General features: G+C 37.1%; 1 protein-coding gene across 1 annotated transcript in view; it reads right to left on the bottom strand.

Moving 5' to 3' along the window:
* Positions 1 to 23,305, bottom strand: part of LOC150078336 (fucose mutarotase-like) — a 126,432-nt gene that overhangs the window by 34,372 nt on the left and 68,755 nt on the right. Inside the window, exons 2-3 of the mRNA XM_090384535.1 lie at positions 13,833 to 13,901; positions 5,645 to 5,715 (exon numbers count right to left, since the gene is read on the bottom strand). Of these exons, the coding sequence (XP_090240661.1) occupies positions 5,645 to 5,715; positions 13,833 to 13,901 (140 nt within the window). The remainder of the gene's footprint in view (positions 1 to 5,644; positions 5,716 to 13,832; positions 13,902 to 23,305) is intronic.

The following is a 23,305-nucleotide window of genomic DNA, read 5'->3' as shown; positions in this document are numbered from 1 at the left end:
ATACAGTACTCAAGGTGTGGCCTGACCATTGCCTTATATAAGGGGATAATAACCACCTTATCCCTAGTAGAAAAATTCCTGTATATCATTGACAAGACACCATGAGCTACTCTTGCAGACCGTCTGCACTGCTCAGAAAACTTCATATCTGTCTGCACAATTACCCCCAGGTCCTTTTTGTTCTCTACCAATGTCAGTGTAGTACCACAGAGTTAATACGTCACTCTGGGGTTGCTGCTTCCCATATGTAGTACTTTACATTTGTCAATGTTAAACTTCATTTGCCACCTCTCAGCCTATCTGCTCAACTTTCCTAGATCCTGTTGCAGCAGCGTACTGTCATTAGTGTAACAACCCTGCCAACCTTCGTATCGTCTGCAAACTTAGACATTAAGCTTGATATACCATCATCAATATAATTTATAAATACAGAAAACAACAATGGACCCAATATTGAACCCTGAGAGACTCCACTAATAACATTAGTCCATGATGAGCAGTGTCCATTGATTACCACTCTCTGTCTTCTCCCACTCAACCATCCCTTTATCCATAGAAGCAATTTGCCTCCAATTTGTGCAGCAGTCTTCCATGTGCAACAGTATTAAAAGCCTTTTTAAGATCCAAATATGATATCAAAGTTATTCCCTGCATCCAGTTCCTTTGTGACCACAACACAGTATCCAATCAAACTGGTCAGGCAAGACTTTCCCTTAACAAAACCATGCTGTGTTCGAGCTATAACCGAAGTCTTGACTAGATGACCCTGCAGTGCTTCTTTAACCATTGCCTCCATTAATTTTCCTCGAACAGAAGTTAAACTAACAGGTCTATAATTAGTTGTGTTGCCCTTTGATCCTCCTTTGTGAATTGGGGTCACATTTGCACATCTCCAGTCCATGGGTGCCTCCCTGAGTCCAAAGAAAATCTCATAATTATGACTTAGGGTTTGCTTACTTCCTTTGCTGCCACCTTTAATATAACTGGATAGATCCCGTCCACCCCGAGTGCCTTTTTTATGTTTATCTTCAACAATTTCTCCTTCACTTTCCTCTCAGTTATTACAAAATCATCCAGTTCACTGCCAGAGTTTAACTCATCTCTGGCATTCCCTTCCCTGAATAACTCCTCATGGGTGAATTTAGATGCAAATACTCATTTAGTTTGTTAGCCACCTGAGCAGGATCATCAACAGTTGAAGTATCAATATCCAGTGGACCAATCTGATTCATCCCTTTCCTTTTAGAGTTTACACAGGTAAAGAACTGTTTTTCTTTGCATCCTTTGCCAAGGATTTCTCATAATCTGCCTTTGCCTGCCTAATTTCCTTTGTGACTTGGTTACAGACCAGCTTATATCTATCATACGCTTCCATGTCACCCATTAATTTATATGTATCCCATTAATTTTTCTTCTCTGCCACATATCTCATTAGTTCATATGACATCCATTTAGGTCTAAACCGTGAACAATATTTCTTAGTTGGTATGTAGAGCCTAGCAGCTTCCAAGATAAATTCTTTGAATGCTTCCCATTTTGAATTTGCTGTTGGTAACATCTTCAGTTGGTCCCACCGTATAGAATTTAAATACTGTCTCAGACCACCCTTGTCACCTTTACGAAAGCAGAAATCCTTCCCTTTACCCCTGATGATAGTTATCTCTTTGAGTAAATCCCACTTCAGCACATGTGATCGCTGCCACCTAGTGGTTCCTTTATCTGCAGATTCTTAATGCATGAAGAATCACTACTGATAATCAGATCAAGAGTATTACTCCCTCTAGTTGCTTCCCGAACATGCTGATGTAGAAAACAATCATCCAATAAATCCACAAAAGCCTTGCTAGTGTGTGAGTGACCAACCCACAAATTCCAGTCAATATCTGGAAAATTAAAATCCCCCATTATAAGACTCTCTGATTTACTCTATTTCCCTGTACAGTTCCTTATTATACTCATCAGTCATTAGATCTATAACACACACCTACTCTCAATTTTTATCTCCTAGTGCTTATGTCACACCAAACTGACTGGACACTGCACTGTCCAGCGATGTCAACTGGCTTCACTTCCTTGGATTTTATGTGTTTCTTAACTAATAGTATAACTCTCCTCCCTTCCTATCTTATCTATCCTTTCTTTACACATTGTACTCCCCAAATTCCAGTTCTGCATTCCTTATATCTGTGTGACACGTCTCTGATATCTCAACAATATCTGCCTTTGATGTTCTGAGCAATACCTCAAATTCATCAAATTTATTTACCAAACTCTTAGCATTAGTGTACATGCAAGTATACCTGCACCTATTCCTATTCTTAGCTACCCTAACACAACCCATGTGTTTACTTGTACCACAATGACTCCCAGCAGTCTCTGAAATACCCTGCATCTTATTTTCCAGGCTGCTGCTCATTCCAATAGAAGCAGTGCAATAATCACTTTCACCTCTGTCAGTGGCTACTATTAATCTATTAGTCCATGTATCCCCCCAAGCTAGCAGTTTTCCGACCCACCTAACACTGCCTCGATAGCATCAGCAAATATTCTTGCACCATTTCTATTTAAGTATATCCCATCCCTGTAAAAGCAGTCTCTCCTGTTAACAAGTACAGACCAGGCTGAAAAAAATTCTACCCCTTGAGCCTTGCACAAACTTTCCAGGGCCAAATTGATCAACAAGGCTCTCATCATATACTCCCTCCTATCGTGTCTGGGCAGATTGCAGACACTTTCAAATTCAACCCTAATTCACGGCTTTTTTAAGAAGTGACCTGTACTTGTTAAGTAATTCTGCCGTTCTCCTACTCTTAATATCATTAGTGCCAACGTGTACAACAATGTCACCCTTTGTGCCCTTAAAAGATGATATCAGCTCTACAACGTCATCAACCATTGCCCCTGGCAGACATACTCTGGTCTTGTTCCACCTATCCTTTTTACATAGCATGTTCCCCGTTTCCCTGACAATAGTCATCAACAACTACTAGTTCCTGTTGGACCAGTGCATTCTGCCTTGGGGGTTGCCGCTGTGTTGCGTGATGGTCAAGTGTAAGCTCTGGCATTGATGTGGGCAGCTGAGAGCTTGATGGGCCCCTCAATTTAGATCCTTTGAGGGCATCCACCCTGTCCTTCAAGCTCTCATTGAAACTTTGAACCTTTCACTGAGTAGAAAATGTTCCAAAATATAATTGCATACAGTCAATAATTAAAAAAAAAAAAAAAAACTTTATCACCAATCTCCAAAAAACTAGTGTGAATTAAGGATGATTGCTAAAGAACTTGATGTGGAGACTATACAGATCGGTCATGTGTTCGGGCCATGATGAGCAGCTTGTAGCTTGCGGATGGCAATTGTGGGTTGGAGGAATTATCCCAACATTTTGAATCAGAAGTTAAATATTCCGGATTATTAAATCGACTTTTAAATTTGGAATTTCTTAACCATTTAGCACTATGACTGACACCCTGCAGGAGCTCTCTTACCTTTCAGAAACTTTACAGAATCACAATGGTAAAAGCATATAAATTAATTATTCGAACTATCAATGCTATTGCTAATTTGTCAAATTCTGAAGGAAATTATAAAGCTAAAATTGAGAGCATGTTGAAGTTGAAAGAATTTGAATGAATCAAAATCAAAAGTAAAAAAATTACCTCATGACAAGTTATTAAATGCATTGTTTTATCCTTTATCCTTTAAGGATACTTAAAGGATAAGTTATTAATGCAACAGGGTGATTTTAAATGAAATAAAGAAAATAATGATACCATTGAAAGAAATTTTAAACATATGCTACCCGAAATCATGGAATGTGAAAGAACTTTCGTCTTAGTTACAAGACAGTGAAAACCAAATAAGAAATTTAAGCTTTCTGATAAAATATGAAATAAAATTAATGATTTTAGAGATTTTGTGGAAGACAGTTTATCTTTAAAAGCGAGTGAAGTTCACTTTCAATTAAGAAAGCCAGAAATATATTTGAAGCCATTGCGATTAGCAGTGCTGAAGCTAGGGAGCTTTCAGCATAATGAATAATATTGTGACAATTAACAGATTATGATGACCATACGTCTAAATGGAAAACCATTGCTTCAATTTGATCCGGATCGTTACGTGGAAAATTCCTCTGTAATCGTCACTCAGCTATTGAGAAAAGCAAAAGATCGACAACACACATACAGATGACAATAAAGAAGTAAATTCTATATGGCAATTTTTAGAATAAATTTTTCTTTAATATTTGTGAAATAATTTTTTTTCATGTAATCTGTGATTTTTTGTGTACTTTTTCTTAGAAAGTTTGTTTTTTGTAATATTTGTTTTTATATTGTGGAATTCTTTGTGATAATTTTTATGTTATTTGTGATATGGGAAATATTTCATGTTATTTTTATTCGCAATATTAAAATTTTATTATGAAAAAAAAAAAAAAATGTATCGATTATATTTCCCTAGTTGTTAAAAAATGACGAATAAAAAAGTTGCACGTGTGATGAGCACGTGCGGTAGATTGTTTATGCGAAACATCCTTCATGTTTCTTTTAGGTATTTTGTTTTGTATATATCAATTACGAAATAAAAGAGCTTTTTTATTGTAAATATTTTATTGATCATTCAAAGAGTGTCATAATTTCTGGAAGACAAGATACAATAGATATATGGTAACTAAAGTAAGAGATGTATACTTGAGAGTGCAACGTATCTAAATATCTCTGTAAAACAGCACCAATTAATGTACCGATCTTGTAGTTGAAGCAACATATGCAGCTGTTAGGAGCACCTAACAATGGAATGTAACTAAAATGCGAGACGAAAAAAGAAATTGTTGACAAATATTTGTATTGTTGCAATCATACTTACTGCAGTAGTAACTTCAGGAAGCATGATTGTGACATCATACTATTCAAAAATTCTAAAAAGTTAGAACTCCAGACACTGTCTTATCCAGTTATCATCGTAAGGCGAAGCATGATGACCAGGTTTTTAAGTTTTTTTTTTTTTTTAGATAGACCTAGGATCATTTTACACATTCACTTATATGCATGGTTAAGTGAAATCATCAGTGCATGACGTCACTTCCATGACCGATCAAATTTACTTGGTAGAAAGTCAGGAAAAACTGCGAGCCCATTGTTAAAATATTCACAGCTCACCACTGCTTACAAGCCTTGCCAGTGCATGATGTAAGTCTACACCAACAAGCTTATGTTATGTATTTGCTCATACTGTAAGCAAGGGCAAAAACTGATACTTTTTAAGTACAATACCTTTATGTAATCATACAATTACTACAGTATTTTACCATTAATACCTGAAAAAGAAAATAAAATTAATGAGAAATATTCCCATTTATACCTGTTATAAGCATCTTATGTTTGTGTATTGTGAATACCCATTGAAATGGATCAGATTATTAAATTAAAAGAAAAATGCATAAACAAACAGCCATGATGATTTATTGGGATTCTGCATGAATACCTGTATTATAAAATGGTGTATGAGTGCTGCCAGATTACCAAACAATTAGTCATTCAGTTTCTTCATTATCATTTTTTTTTTTTGATGTGACACATCAAACAGAAGACTGATAAAGAAAAAAATGGTTGATTAAATATGTTTTTCAAGCCTCAACAAACTTACCGGAGCATAAACATATGTGTCTAGAGGAAAGAACTTCAAAATAGCTTTAAGCAGATCAGGCAGTGAGTGGCCTAGAAGGATATTTAAATGTGTTTAATATACAGTGACAAAATTTTCTTAAATGAACACACTTAAAACTGCATTGTCTTGATCACTTATCATAAATTTTTTGGTCAGCACAGAATTAATAAATTTGCAATAAAACAGACTGTAGCCCTGATCTTAAGTCACCTTTACTTAATAAAGAATTAGCAAAAAAAAAAGTCAGTTCAATCTGCATTAAAGAGAGAGATTGTTATAATAATGTAATTTACTATGTGCTTACATCAATGATTCTGACCTCAAGTTGGAAACCTGATGTGGGTTGTTTAGCAGTGGGGATTTCTGAATATGATCGCAAAAGGTCATTAGAAAGAAATTTCTTTGTATTTTTATTATTTTTTTGCATGTTTTGATTAAATGAACATTCCCTTCCTCTCTCTCAGATTCACATGTGATCTCTAGGATAGTCAATTATTTAATTTTTTTTTTTTGGTAGTTGTTGGCGCATCGGCTTCTGTGGCCATAATGCACCTCCCAAGGTTTTTGCAGTACTTTGATCCAAGCCCGAGGCAGGATTCGAACTCGCGACCTTTGGGTTGCCAGGCAGGCACTTTACCCACCCGGCTAGCCCGGTCGGCAATTATTTAATAATCAAAGATGACCGAGTTGGGATTAGGAGCCAAGTGGCCTTCAGGTCATCTTTGCACAAGTCATTATCTGTTTGGCATCACATTCCATGGCTGCTTATAATGCATTGGTTTGTAATTGGACAAATCCACTCTGGTTTCATTCAAAACTGGCTGTACAATTTTGAAAAGCTCTTGTTTATCATCCTCACTTGAAGTATGTTTATCAGACACAGCCTTCAATGATCACAGGCTTAAGCTTCACAGGTTTCTCCTGACTCGCAGACTGAACAACATTGGCACAAGTCCTCCACCGGGGTGAAGCTGAATTGGAAGAGTGGTGTGACAGTTCTGCCTCAACACTTTATTTTCAGTCTGTACCTTGAGCACTACTGCCTCAAGTCTGTCCCATAAGCATAATAAAACCACCAATTTTGACATTGGCAACCAAAGTTCTTCATCCATGATTATAGATCTAAATTGGTGGCATACATCTTGCAACTCACCAATACCATTAGAATCAGAAACGACATTGTACTATACAATCTGCCTTTAATGTACTAGTGACTTGTGAGCCCACTTTGACATCAGAAACCTTGTCAGAATTTTTCTTGATTTCTTCAAGGGATAATTCAGCACCAATGTTAGAGATTTCCACATCACTCAATACCACAAATTCCCAGTGGGACTCCAGAGTGCAGAGACAGAGCTAGATCTAGTGCATGCTAATATTCTCACACCAAGTCTCTCGATATAGAGCTCTAGAGTATTTTCCTCACATTCATTTTCAGAGATCTTTTCTGACTCATGTCGAGATTTTTGAAACCTTATTCATCTCTTAGTTTTTGTTATAGTCTCTCTTAGCATAGGTTTATGCCTTTCCACATCTTTTTTCTTTTTCATTAATTGTTTAGCTGTCTGGAAAATCTTCTGGACAAACACAACTCTTTCTTCCTCAGAAAAAGCAATGCATCTTTCTAGTACCTTAGGACTGGCATTTAACTCCAACAGTTCTTTTTCCATTGGACTCAAAGGAGGAACTTGCTTTGATCTTGAAGCCATACTATAAATTAATAAACTACAATAACACTAAACTAAACTAGTATTATTAATATAAGATGATATATCAGCTAAGACAATCTCTGAACCAAATTCAAAACAGTCAACAAACACCATGGAATTTAGAAAAAGGACCAAAATAAAGTTCACTCAGTCAGCTGGAGAAGAACCTTCAGCTGTGCAGCCCAGACCACTTGGAGGTGAAACTTTCTTCAGCAGTTTGATAGTGGAGAAAAATCACACACCAGTACTCAAATAGCTGCAAAAAACTAACCACAATATCAAACTCATTGGCACCTGGGCCACATAGAAAGGACAGACAAAAGGTAGGAGAGAGGTTATGCTCTTAGTTAAGAAGCATATTAAATCTAAGGCAGTACATACAGTTAACATGGGTGGCCAGTGCAATGCTGAGTAAGTTTGGTGCAACATAAGCACTGGAAAAATGAAAATGAGAGTAAGAGTGTACTATAGGCCTAATGACTGATGAGTATAACAAACAACTATAAAGAGAAAAAAAGATGGGCCAGTAAATCAGAATGTCCAATAAATCCACAAAAGTGGATTTATTGGATAACTGTTTTCTATAGCAACATGTTGGAGAAGTGACAAGAGGAAGCAATACTGATGATCTTATTATCAGTAGTGATCCTTCATGCATTAAGAATCTGCAGGTAAAAGACCTAGGGGTGGCAGCAATCACTGTGTTGTGATGTGGGATTTACTTAAACATAACTATTGTCAAGGGTAAAGGGAAAGGCTTTTTTTTCATATGGGTAACTAGAGTAAACTCAGATTATTTTTAAATTCTATAAAGTGGGACTATATGATGATGTTACCAACAGCAAAGTCTAAATGAGAAGATTGAGAGAAGAAAACAGAGAAGCTACTAGGTGTTTCATACCAACTAAGAAATACTAATCCAGACTTATACTCAAATAGATGTCAGATGAACTGATGAGAACATGGCAGAGAAGAAAAAGGCATAGTATGCTTATAAATTATCAGGTGATATAGAAGCCTAAGGAAGATATAAACTAGTCTAATCAAGTCACAAACATGGTTAGGCAAGACAAGGTGGATTCATGAGAAGTCTCTGGCAAAGAATGCAAATAAAAGCAGCCAAGACATCTATATTTATATTAACAATAGAAGGCAGGGGTGGAATCATATTGGTTACACCTGATGTCGATGTTTTAACTGCTGATCATCCTGAATAGGTATTTTGCATCTACATTCAACATATGAGGAATTCTTTAGGGAAGCAGATGAGAGAATTTAATCAAACTCTAACAGGCAGCGGAATGATTTTGTAATAACAAAGTGAAAGAGAAATTGTTGAAGTTTAACACAAAAAATGTGGATGGAACCTATCCAATTATATTAAGAGAGGCAGCAAAGGAAGTAAGAAAAGCTCAGTCATAATTATGAGAACATCTTTGGATTCAGGGGAGATATGTATGGGACTGGAGATATGCAAATATGTTCCCAATTCACAAACAGGAATCAAAAGATGGCATGAGTAATTACAGACCTGTCAGCTTAACTTTTGTTCCAGCAAAAATAATCATGGCCATCTAGACAGGAATGCAATAATACTGCAGTCACAGCATGGATCTGGATCTGTTAAGGGGCAACCTTGTCTGAACCATCTGATTGGATACTATGATGCAGTAAAAAGAAACTATATGCATAAAAATAATTTTAATATTATATACTTGGATTTCAGGAAAGCTTTTGATATTTCTGCACATAAAAATCTGGTGTACAAATTGGAGCAGTGTTAATGGTTGAGCAGGAGAAGACAAAGAATATTTATCAATGGGCATTGCTCTTTGTGGTTTAATGTTATTAGCGGAATCCAACAGGGTTCAGTTCTGGTGCCATTGTTGTTTTCTGGGTTTATTAATGATACTGATGAAGGTATATCAGGCTTAATGTATAAGTTTTCAGTGATAAAGGTTGGCAGGGTGGTAAATGGCAGTAATGAAGGTATGTTGCTGCAACAAGGTCTAGAAAAATTAGGCAGATGGACTAAGAAATGGCAATTGAAGTTTAATATTGACAATTAAAAACGTACAAGGCAGTAACTCCCGGGGTAACGTACCTACTATGTGGTACTACACTCAAGGTAGTAGAAAATGAAAAGGACTTGGGAGGGTGGAAGTAAATGTGCAATCAGATATGAAGTTCTTTCCTCATCATCAGGGTTTGTCAATGATATACAGGAACTTTTCTAACAGGGATAAGGAGATGATTATCTTATTGTTAAAGGCTCATTGTTAAATGGTTGGGGCACATGTTATGTTTAGGACTGCATACAGGTCTGGAGGCCTGATTTTAGGAAAGATGTGGATCTGCCAGAATTGTTGCAGAGAAGAGCAACAAGATTAGTGAATGGTACAAAAGGGTGGCCTTATCAAGAAAGGCTTCAGTTCTGCAAACTGCAGTGTCTGGAGACTAGGCACATGTGATGTGATCTGATTGACATGTTTAAGGATTTAAATGCTGAAACTACACATGTGAGGGGGGCATAAATTCAAATTGAGGAAGGATGGTGGCAGGATAGGTGTCTGGAAGTTTATGTTCAGCCAAAGGCTGGTTGATTGTTGGAATAAACTTTCATCTATTGTTGTGGAGGGTGGGTAGTGTGAATAAATTCAAGGAAGAACTAAACAAATTATTGGAGGGGATGGACAGCTGATGTGGGAAGGGGTTTTTTTTTGGCTGATGCTTTATAAGCTTGCTTTCTTGCATCATTTGCCACAACTAATACTAAATTTAATTTATATCCCCTCATATATGTAGTCCGAGCAAGAGGGAGGATTTTTTCAGCATTAGGCTTATTCAATCAATGAATGCCTTAAACACCTCAATCAGATCTCCTCACATATGTCTAATCTCCAGACACTGCAGTTTACAAAGCTACAGGCACCTCCGTAGCCAGGTGGGTAGGAGCAGTAGTGTGTAGCACACGCTTCTTGATTAGACTGGGGTTCGAGCCCGTGACCACCAAATACGGAGGATGCAGAAAGGTTAGGGAATGACCACCGCATATCCCCGGAGCAATATGGCCTTAGTTGCTAATGCTCCTAAAAACCAAATAACAAACAAAACTACAGCCATTTCCAATAAGGGCACCCTTATCAGAAATTGCACTTCTCTGCACCTGTTGCAACAGTCTACATCGTTCCTAAAATGAGGTTTCCAGACCTGTAAGCAGTACTCAAGATGTGCCCTAATCATTGCCTTATACAATGAGATAATCATCTCCTTTTCACTGATGAAAAATTCCTGTATATCACTGACAAAACCCCATGAGCTATCCCCTAGCAACCTGCCTGCACTGCTCAGAGAATTTAATATCTGACTGCAGAATTACACTCTGGTCTTTTTTTCATTCTCCTCTGTTCTGAGTGCAGTACCACACAGCTTTTATGTTAATCTGATATGACTGCTACCCATATGAAGTACCTTGCATTTGTCAACATTGAACTTAAACTGCTACTTTTCAGCCCATCTGTCTAATTGTCTAGATCTTGGTGCAATAGCATACTCCAATTAATGTACTAGTGATTGACTACCCTGTCAATATTCGTATCATCATCAAATTTAGACATTAAGCTTAATATGCCTTAATCAATATCATTAACACATTCCCTGCCAGAATGCACACATGCATCAAAACAAACCAGAAGTTCTGTGCCATAGTGCAATATGCAGCGATTCAAAAGAGGTAAATGAATGAGCGCTATTAAAGGAAAGGTACACGAAATGAACCACTGATCAATATCAGCACAATGATTGGACTATGGGCTATTTGCATTATGGCTTACGTTTTATTTATTGTCAATTGCACTGTCTATAAAAGCTGTATACTTGGTTCACAGTTTCACATGTTTTCTACTTGTGTCATTTTATCTAGTTTAGTATTTCCCACAAGAAAAAAAGGCAAACTTTTTTGAAGATTATGCTTAGTGAAGTTTAATTCTTTAGTCTGTGAAAAACAAAACATCATTCTTAGTGTGTGTCTAATATAATATTTTGGGTAAAAAGTTTACTATAAAATTTTACTCTAAAGAGTTGTTACAATGGATCCACAGCCCTGGGCATCAGGACTGAAAAGTAACTGGGATGGACAGCATGCTGAAGCCGATGACATTGAATCAGCTCTTTATAATGTCATCTGATACTGAAATAGAATTCAATTCAAATAATGAGGATTCTGAACCTAGTTCGAATGCACTCGTTGAAATATCACACTACAAACAATAGATGCCAGTGTACTTTGAGTGATGAAATCACTCCAAATACATTAGCATCATATGAAATCCCTTCCATTTACTAAAAAGCAGTGCTTATTTGTTCCAGAGCCACAGAGAAATATCCAATTAGTATTGTTGAGCTACTTGCAATTGATGAATTTTTTCAGTAGCTTGTGAATGAAACCAATTCTTATGCATTCACTATATGTGAAGCAAGTGTGAAAACTTGCTCACAAATGAAGGAATGTAAAGATATTAGCATGGAAGAGATGAAAATTTTCTTGGGATTAGTTTACACATGGGGACAATTCATGCACCAAGAATCCAAGATTACTGGAAAAAAAGACCCACTATTTATAATGAGGCACTTTTCCCCATTCATGAGCAGAAAAAGATTTTTAATAATAATGAGATTCCTGCACTTTGCCAAAATCTCAAACTGACTACAGATTATCTTTATAAAATCCAGCCATATCAGACAGTCATTAACGGCACAATGCTAAAAATTTATTATCTAAGAAAACAGCTATCACTAGACAAGTCCATGATCCTCTGGAGAGGAAGTCTACATTTTAGACAAAAAATTCGAAATCCAAGACACAAGTATGGCATGAAACTGTATAAGCTGTCTAGGCCAAATTCAAATAGTCTCGTATTGAAGTGTGTAGTATACACAGGAGCACTGGATGAGATGGGAGGAAATAGGCATGCCACAAATGTAGTTCTGAAATTTTGGAATAAAAAACGCACACTGGACATTCTTTGTATATGGATAATTTTTACAATTCCTATACTCCTGCAATACAATTACTTGAGGTCAACACATACTGTACTGGTGCATTACATACTCACTGAAAAGATGTCAAAATGGGTGAAAGTATAAGTAGGTATGCCGAAGGTGTGGCTGTTTCAATATGGAAAGAAAAGAGAGACGTTAGGCCATTCATATATGGCAATGATAAGTGATTGGAGATTATGGAAGACAAAAAAACAACAGCAGCATGATAGTCAGTTTGGAGCCATCTGCATATATCCAAGAATAAATTCATATTTTGCAATTAATGATTTATGAAGCTGTTTTATATTCTGTTCAGAAACTAGTTTTTCCCATTCTTGAAGGGACAGAAAGCCCACTGAGAAAAGGTGGAACTAGTGGTGGGTATTTTAAAAAAAACCTATGTGCCAATGATGAAGTAATGAGAAAAACCATATGCCAGCTAGCCGAATTTTTTAAAAATGGATTACTATAACTACGAGTAAGACAATTCATTATTTAAAGTAGTTATAATATTGACAAAAGCCCCAGGGGGCTCACATCTGGTGAGTATGGGCTTGGCACATTCGGGGTCCTGAGTTTGTTCTTCTCTTTCTTGGCGATTCCCTTTTTATCTCTCTCTCTCTCTCTCTCTCTCTCTCTCTCTCTCTCTCTCTCTCTCTCTCTCTCTCCTTGCACCATATGGCTAATTATAATAATAATACATCAGAAGCTAGCAAGGAATTACTAGTTGATTGAAGAAAGTGTACTATACTACAAGTACAAACTCCCAGGCAGTACTAGAGACCACAACACACAAAAGCTGTACTGGGACCATGCCATAATAACGGATAGGATAATTCCACACAACAGACTGGACATAGCCCTTGTGGACAAAAAGGAAAAGGCTACCTATCTGATTGACATAGCAGTACCCAACACTGGCAACCTGCAGAAAACCCATGGGGAAAAAAATCAGGAAGTATACGAACCTAAGACAGGAGATCAAAGAGATGTGGCATATGCAACAGGTAATGACCATCCCGATCATCATGTCAATCACAGGTATGGTGCCAAAGACCCTACATAACAGCCCAGCAGCAATAGTTCTCCCAGCTAACACCTACAACGAACTCCAGAAACTCGCAATCCTAAACACCTCTGTAGGACAGTCAGAGTTTCTCGGCCAACAGTAACACCAGACATAACAACAACCACCCTGTGTACTTGGTAGCAATACTGGTCACAAGGTGGGACCTCCAATCAGGGAGAAATAATATAAGAGCAATAATAATAATAATAAACTATAAAAAATTCACTCAAACACATTCACATTTTCCACATTCAGAAACATTCACCAGTCCACACTGTTTGCTATGTGTGAAGAGGTGTCCAAATACCTTTGAAAAGACAGTATGTTTTAGTTAAAAAAAAATATTTACCATCTGCACGAATTTCACGAGCTCCATCACTGCAAATTGACGATGAAGGAAAGTGTACGTCAGCCAAAACTGTAAATGAAAAAAAAAAAAAAAAAAAACACATAATGAATAAATAAATTAAATTAAACTATAAAAACAAATACAAGATAACTATTCTCACATAGTGAAGTACAGTTAAACATCATTATCCACACCCTTGTTATGGGTGTGGATAAACCAAAAAGTTAAGTAGTAATTGCAGATAATGATAATGTAAAAGAATGTTAATAATGGAAACACAATACATACTTAAGAATATTATCATGTAAATACTGCACCATAATATATAATTGGAACTTTTTGTCATTCAACTTCAGCTCTTATGCTGATAGCAATTTTCTAGCCTTACCAATCTCCTCTGATAATGTCTAATGTGTTAATGTGTATGACTCAGCAACTTATTGTTGACTTCCTGAGTTATACTGAACCTTTTAATTTGTATGCAAACACCACAAAGGACTCAATACTTACCATTTGCTCATTTGACAACCTATTTTTTGCAACAAATTAAAATTCTGGAGTAATTCCTCTGTAAACTGTAATAAATTCGTAGGTATGCACACTTGTATTCTACATATCTCTTCGCAGTCCACTGCACAACGTGTTGTTCCATCATCCTCACAGTCTTTCGGTTTATAGAATGGCCTTGCTTTCACTGATGATCTGGACATAGTCAAGGTGTATTTGTTTAATTGCACTCTCCAGGGGTTACTCCTATATACCACTGTAGCATCTCAAAACGCCAAGGCCAGTAAGTGTAGGTATGTAGGTGTGTAAGTAGGTGTATTGTTATGTTGAGCATTGAGTACTGGCACCTGGCGACTTAATGATCTGGTCATCATTCAGTTTAATGTTTCATCTCAAAATCTACCCTTCAGCCTATCGGGTCAGCTGAAGATTTTCCCATTAGGGGGTTAAATGCCAAGCTTGGACTTCCTATTGTGTAATATGGACATCAATTTTATGAACAAATCAAAAACCATGCCAGTTAACAGTGACCTCCCAACATACAAACACCAAGAATTCTGCAGAAACAGTTCACAAATCAGGAGTAATTTTCCCCCTGAAACAGTTCACAAATCAGGAGTAATTTTCCCCCTGATATAATGGGAGTATGCATACCAAAAAATTTCTTTCACATCTTTGTTCCATTACAGTTCATATTATAATGGCCTAATGATGCAAGGAAGCTACTCTTAATTCTTTATTTAATGCATATTGCACTTTATTTTCTGTATACAGTACACATTCATATCAGCAAAATCAAAGTGCAGAATACTGATATATTACATACTGATATACAGGCAACCCCTATATAACACGGTACTTCTACAACACAGTTTTGCTCTAACACGATTGATAAATTGAGACAATCTTCGCACACAGCATGGTACTTATATAACACGGTTTCGCTCTAACACAGTTAGAGTATTACGGCAAACCTCGCATAACATGGTATTTTTGGGCTTTGTGCGGGGGGAACTCTGCTTTTATGTTGAATGTAATTTTTCAACGTTTCCGTTCTTTTTTTGTGAATCCTGCTGTTGATTAGCTAGTAATTATGCAAAAAAAAAAAAAAAAAAAAAAAAAAATTGAGAAATCCCCATATTTTATTTTGTTGGGAAATCCCCGTGTTGGTTTTTAGCATTAGCATTAGTAGAGGCATATGATGCAAGAAAGCAAGCTTATTCAGCATCAGCCAAAAAAAAAAAAAAAAAAAAAAAAACCACTCCCATTTCACCCCTCCGTTCGTTCAAAATACCTGTCCAGTTGAGCTTTAAATTTGTTTAGGCTATCAACTTCAACAACAAGTGATGGAAGTCGGTTCCACCAACCAACCACCCGCTGGCCAAAGGCAAATTTCCGCACATCTATCCGACGTCCGTCCTTCCTCAATTTGAATTTATGCCCTCTGAGGTGATTATTCTGAGCAAGATGAAGAATCCCATTGGCATTGAGCATGCTCAAACCATTCAAAGCCTTATACACCTCTATCAGATCACCTCGCCGGTGCCTAGTCTCCAGACTCTGTAATTTGCAAAACTTAAGCCTTTCTTCGTAAGAGCAACCCTTTGTTCCATTCACTAATCTTGTTGCTCTTCTCTGTACCCGTTCCAGCAGCTCTACATCCTTCTTGAAATGAGGCCTCCAGACCTGTATACAGTACTCAAGATGTGGCCTAACCATTGCCTTATACAAGGGAATAATCACCTCCTTATCCCTGCTAGAAAAATTCCTGTATATCATTCCTGTTTTCTGGCTATTGAACTTTTGCTTGTTTGAGACCATAAAATATTGAGACCAAAGCATGCAGTTTGTGATTTTTTAGGTTTTTGTAAAGTTATTTTGGTATTTATTTGATTGTTCATAAATTTTTCTGGGAATGTATTACTAAACTTTGTTCTTAAGAACCATATTGGAATAATTTTTTTGTTGTGAATTACATTCCAGCTCTAAATTATGCCTAAGGAAATTAAAAAAAAAAAAAAAACACTGCACAAAGAAAATCGTTACAATGGATTTAGAAAAAAATTTCTCTAGAATCAAAGATACAAATTTTGGATCATCTTTAAAAGGGTGGATAGGTATCATTCTTTGCAAAAAGTTTAAATTTAAATGAAGCAACAATTTGACCCATAAAGAAAAATGTACAGAAAATTAGAACTGCTGTTCCTGCACGAGCTTTCAATTCTGCAAATATGACAGCTCGTCTCCGAGCACCAATAATGGAGAAAATGGAAAAAGCGTTCCATATTTGGATTGATAGCTTTTAAAAAACAGATCCATTAGACAGCAATGTAATTAAACAAAAGGCAAAAACAATTTTAACCATTTAAAAGAAAACGTAGAATCTTCTGTAAACCCAGAGTTTGTTGCCAATTTAAAAGCCGCTTCTCGTTACATAACATAAGAATTCAAGGGGAAAGTGCATCGGCTGATAAATGAAGCTGCCAAGCTTCAACATTATTGAAGAGCACAGATACATACCACATCAAGTTATCAATGCCGATGAGACAGGTCTTTGGTGGGGAAAAAGTGCCCAACAGAATTTTTTTTTTTGAAATAAACAAAGGAGAAAACTGCACCAGGTCTTAGGGCATCAAAAGATCGTGTAACATTACATATGTGCAGTTACATATGTGAAACTGTATCAGGAGATTACGTGATAAAACCTATGCTAGTTTATAGATCTTCTAATCCTCATGCAATGAAAAGGTGTTACCAGTATATTACCGGAGAGCAAATAAAAAAGCTTGGGTAACTGCAGATTTATTTAAATGTTTTCTAAATTTTTGTGGCAGCCATGGAAAGCATCTAGATTTCAAAGTTTTATTACTATTGGATAGCACACCATGCCATCCAAAAGATTTAAGTCATCCAAAATGTTGAAGTAATGTTCCTACCACCTAATACAACTTAATTGATTCAGCCATTAGATCAAGGCATTATATCTACTTTTAAAACTCACTGTATCAGAAAATCATTACAATGGATTTTGGAAAAAATTGATTCCAAATCTATTGAAGTTCTGGAGGCATGGAAACATTTTTCAATTGTGGGCTGTATTGGAATCATAGCTTTATCGCTGAAAGAAGTAAAACAGTCAACATTAACTAATAATAATAATAAAAAATGCGTGTTGGAAAATTGAATGGCAGAGTCAGTTCATTCAGGAAACATGGATGAACCGGAAGAAAATAGAATCTGTGCGATAGTAAAATTGCTAAGTCCATGGAGGATATGGTTTTGATGATATGACTACTGAAGGCTTTCAAGAATTACTGGTAGAAAAAGAGGGTGGCAAGCGAATTTGGTGGAAATGGCATCGGAGGTAAACCAAATCAATTCAGAAGATGATAGCACAGATGAAAATTCTGAACTTTCAAATTTTACACTAAAAACCATACGGGAAGGAATAAAACTTAGCAGAGCAATTAAAATCTTATTTTTTGAATACAGATCCTTCGACTGAAGGGAGCACAGAGTTCATAGGGTAGCTTCAAAAATGCTTAGCTCCAAACAAAAAATTTACAAAGATCTATCAAAGCAAAAGCAAACAAACCCAGATTACTGATTTTTAAAGAGAGCAGAAGATACACGAAATCTAGATACTGCAGAAGAAAGTTCAAAAGGTGAAGATATTCTGCAACAGAGAAAACATTTTTGTTTGATTGTCCTTAGCAGCAATGAACAGGAAGAAAATTAAATGGACATATTTTTTTTTTTTTTTTTATATGTATCACAGTGTTTAAGAAGTTTGTTAATTTATTATTATTTTTAATAAAAAAAAAGTTTCCAATAGTTAAAAAAAATGGTGTATTTCTGTTGGCTTTTGGAACATGCTCCCCCCCCCCCTTTTTGTACTGGTTCTTAATCCCATATAACATGGTTTCACACAACATGAGATTTTATAGAAACCTAACTAATGGGTTACGCGTATATGGGTTATCGGTACTGTATATTAAGCACCGATATATCAGCCAGGGCAATATAAGTGCACCATGTTATCTATTGTATATAAGCAAATTTTGGGGCCTAACTATTGTCTGATTCTGAATTCATCCCAAAATCTCACAATGGTCAGACTCCAAAATTGTTGGATTTGAGAATCTGTACTGTATTTATTTTAAATTTCCTTCTTTCTGAAAGTTCTTAGATAATAATGGTATACTTTTATTTCAGAAAAAGTATTTTCTCTACCAGATAGAGTCAGCAGAATAACAAACAAACCTTGTACTAAAACAACTATATATACATTGTTATATATACTGGTATAAATCACTGGTAAAGCCCAGAAGCTCAGACGCTTTAAAGGTTTGAAGATTATGTATCGGAGGAATCGAACAGCTTGGATCTCATAAAAATCTATGAATAATGGATCACAAGACGAGCAAGGAGAATAGAAAACTTTTGCTGTTTGTGGATAACTGCAAGGTGAATGGCCTATGTGCAATAACTGTGGAGTCTGTCATCTAAGACGACATTGGGTCTTCAGCCACTTGATCAAAGTATAATCCAGTGATTTAAGAAAACTATTGAAAAATGCTCTCTCTCTCTCTCTCTCTCTCTCTCTCTCTCTCACACACACACACACACACACAGCAAAAACCAATTTTCTGTATTGGTGTTTCAGCATGGGATGAGGTTGAAGAAAAGGTGACTGCAAACTGCTTCACAAACATACTGATTTTTTGTCTTGAATGATGCAGCAAAATGAAACTATGCATGCTTCTCCCTCTATTAATTGCAAAGAACAGTCTGATAATGGGGAAGAACCTTTTGAGGATGTGCATCATTGCCTAACTTAGAGGGAAATGTTTTAAAGACTGTACAAAATGGATGACAATATAGAGTGCTTCCAGATATGCACAATTTGACAAATTATTTTAAATTCTGAACCAATTCCTATTTATAGTTAGGCCTTGATATACTGTATATATATAAGTATATATAGGGAGGTGATCAAAATAACAGAAACACTTGATATGATATTACCAGTTTCTGTAATGGCTGCATGATGCATTTAGGAACATGCACTGATGATTTTCTTTTTTTTGTTTTTTGCTGGTAGTAGTACTGTGAAGGAAAAACAATAAAAGCAGATGTTTATTTAAAGGTGATATAAAAAGGTACACGAAGAAAATATTATCCAACCTCTCTAAATTCCAAAGATGTCAAACTGTTGATGCAAAATTAGCAAGAGCATCAGCGACTCAAACCTGATTTATTTAATGTATCCAGAGCTACTATATTAAAAGTGACATCTACATTCACCAAGTATGTAAAAACAAAATCTGATAGGATGAGTTGTGGCAAAAAATTAAAGTTGACTGAAAGACATCAATTGCCAGACACTGAAAAGGACTGTAGTCTGAAAAAATAACTGCAGAGCTTAATGCGAGTCTGAGCATTCCAGTTTCTAGCAAAATAATTCAGCAAGAACTTCATAAAGTTGAAATTTAAGGACGAGCTGCTATTTCCAAACCACTCATTATGCCAAAGTGGCTGATAGTAATGCTAGACAGAGGATGCATGGTGTAAGGAGCACAAAAACTGGACACTTGATGATTGGAAACAATTTCCGATGAATCACCATTCACTTTTTTTAACATCGTGTTTGGCAAATGACAATGGAAGCACATCATCCTAACTGTCTTATGCCAATTGTCAAACATGGGGGAAGGACCAATGATGGTTTGGGAAACAATACCTTGGTATTCTTTAGCGCCTATCATTGCCTTGAATGGGCAAATTGCTGTCACTGATTACCTTGATATTCTGAGTTACTAGGGCCAACCCTTTCTGCAAACATTGTTCCCCACAAATGCCATGTTTCAAGATGATAATCCTCCAATACTCACAAGGTATAAGGTATGTTCGTGTCAGATGGCACCTGGGATTTCTCCCATCTCCGCGTGTGTTTCGCTGTATCAAGGACAGTACACTGTCAAGCCAGAGACTTGAAAGTATGTGGGCTGTGTCTGTGCAGTGTGATATGTTGTGCCCATTGTTTATCCGGCTTATTGGCCGCCAGGCCCCTAGTGGAGCCCGACGTCGCCCATACCCTGCCACATGGAGGCTATCCGGGTGTATCCAGTATCACAACGAATTGCTCTGGCAGGTTCTGCCACCTAGTTTCCTGGGATTTCAGTGGCTAGGACCTATTAAAAAAAAAAAAAAAAAAAAAAATTGCGTTTGACATTAATGCTTAATGGGATTGCTGTTAGGAAATCGCTGGTTAGGATTGAACGCTAAAGAGATGTGTTAAAGGCCAAATAGGTCAGGCAAAATTTTGATGTTATTAAATTTAGACATGTGAGGCTATACGCTAGATAAAAGCTAATAGTGTTAGTTGTCTTAGAGATTTACACAAAACAGGTAGAATTTAGACGTTGATTATAATTTGGCAGCATTGTTAAGGGTGTACTCGGTCGATTTAGTGAGATGGGGAGACTGAAGACGGGGGGGAAAACAGATAGAAGAATAGGGACGATAGAGTAGGCATCCCCAACGAGGTCAGTGGAGACGAGCTCCACCAGGCGAAGTATGGGGGGAGGCAGGGAGGAGAGGAGACAGAGATCCATCTCCCTCCCTCCCCTGCCTGGGGATGGGGTTTTAAAGGGAACCAGGTTAGAGTACCCAGTTCAGATCGCCAGTGGCATGTTGGCAGCAAAGCCGCAGAATGTCTTCGTCGGTGTCATGTCCAAGCAGTGTCAAATCCGGTATGAAGGTCAAGTTGCCCATCCTGCTACGGGGGTGGGATATGTTAGCTGGCAGTGGGGAACCCAACAGGCAAGGGGTTGGGAGAGACACACATTTACTTCATTCATAATCTGCATTCTCACTCTACTTGCATTCTTTTTTTTTTTTCCTTTTCATTATTATTTTATTTATTTTTTCCACTCAACTCATTCATCTTTTTCTCACACACCAGGAGGGAATGCAACAATGTGTAGTGTAAATTTAAATACTAATTAAAACTAGGGTTAGTGTGTACTTAACTGTAGCATTTATGATTTGTGTTCTTTTTCTCACACGCTTACACTTTTTCATTCTTCTAGCTCTCATCTCATTTATTTGACTCTTACTTTCTGCACTGCACTCTCTGGGCACCGCAACTTACTGTTATTCTTCAGTTGTGGTGCAAGCCTAGCCACAAGGGTTTTTTTTTTTTTTTTTTTTGCAGGCCAGGGGAGAATGCAGTGATAGTGTTTATGTGGTTAGTAAATGTTTGTTGGTACAGTATATATAAAGTAATGTAAGTTATTTTTAACTTTGTATTCTTTCAGCCAATTACATTTGCTCTTACACTCATTCCCATTCACTCTCTCTTTCCCTCATGCTAGGTCACTTTTTCTTTCACCAAAACTGCCATTTATTCCCTTTTACCATAATTCCTAGTTCACTCAGTGCCCAGCCTATTTATTCTATCTTTCATTTTCATTCATTCTATCTTTCATCCTCATTCATTCATTCTTCTTATCCACTTGCTACTAGCTTACTGATATTTTTCAGTTAATCTGCTTCCCTGGCTGGCTGTACATCTCCCTTCCATACATGGTTACTTATTTGGTGCTATTAGCTCTGTTCTGGGGATGTCATATATTATACATTCATATAGAATGTGTGCCCAGTCTTCACTTTCGCCACAGGTGCAGTTTGGGTCATCAGTCAGGCCTAGGAAGGTTAGTTTCGCCTTTAGGGAGCCGTGACCTGTCAATATAAAATGTTGTAAAAAGTCCAGGGGCATACCACTTAGGGGCTTTGGGCTAACCAATGACACCCGTGGCAGAAACCGTTTGGTAACCAGACCTCTGGTTTCCTACTCCCACTTTGTTTGCCATAGCTCGTGGAGCTTTGTGGCTATTCTTTTTCTTTCATCATTGAAGGTGTTGGTTGTATCAAGGGCTATAGCCAGAAATTCTGTGGGTATGCCCTTTTTAAATCTATAATATAAGCCTCTTTTGGCTACTTCCAGGTAAAGGGGGAGAGTTCCAGCCAGCAACTGTAGTGCAGGTGTGCTTACTGTGCGACATGCTCTGGTAATAGTGAGTAGTATTGTCCTTTGTATCGATTCTAATTTATTCCTATTTCTTACGATAGCCGAGCAGATGAACCACACACCGGCTCCATAGGTGATAACAGGTAGGAACATTGCATGGTATATGATTGCCAGGGTTTTTCTTTTGAGTCTCCAGTCTGCTCGACTGATCCTGGCAATCATACCTGCATAATTTCTCACTTTCTTCGCCAAGTAGATCAAATGGGGGTAAAAAGTTAATTTTGAATCAAAGACCACTCCAAGATATGTTAGTTCTGTTACCATTTTTATAGTGGTTGTGTTAATTTTGATTTGTGAACATCTTCTTATGTCCAAATTGCCTTTTAGAAGTATTTGTTTGGTTTTTTCAGGTGATATTTTGAGCATGTGCATTTGTGCCCACTCCTGCAGCTGCAAGAGGGCGGCATTTGATCTTTGCTCTACAACCACTCTTGAGTTAACTTTTACAAGGAAAATCACGTCATCTGCAAAGGCCAGGCTTTCCACGGGGCCCAGATCCAAGGCCAGAAATTCATCCAGAACAATGTTCCAAAAGAAAGAGCCAAGGATTGAACCCTGCGGGCAGCCTTTATTCACAGGGCGTGTCAATTCCTGGAACCTTGTGCGTATTGAGACACTTCTGTCTGTAAGGTAGCTGTTTATTACCAATACACATGTTTATGTTTATGTCCAATGTATTCATGTATTGGACATAAACACATGTTTATGTCCAATACTCACAGCCAGATGTGTCCAATAGTAGTTGCCACCTCTATGCAGCAACTGAGAATCAACTCCAACAGCTACTCCAGATCACCAGAGTTCAGCATTAACATCAAGATACAATGCAGCTTAGACAAATGCAAAACTTGTGGACTGCATCAGAGAAATC

This window comes from Mastigoproctus giganteus, chromosome 11 (assembly GCF_048544385.1).
Source record: "Mastigoproctus giganteus isolate SK-2022 chromosome 11, ASM4854438v1, whole genome shotgun sequence".
NCBI classification, from domain to species: Eukaryota; Metazoa; Arthropoda; class Arachnida; order Uropygi; family Thelyphonidae; genus Mastigoproctus; species Mastigoproctus giganteus.
This window is presented reverse-complemented; position numbering and strand designations above follow the sequence as displayed.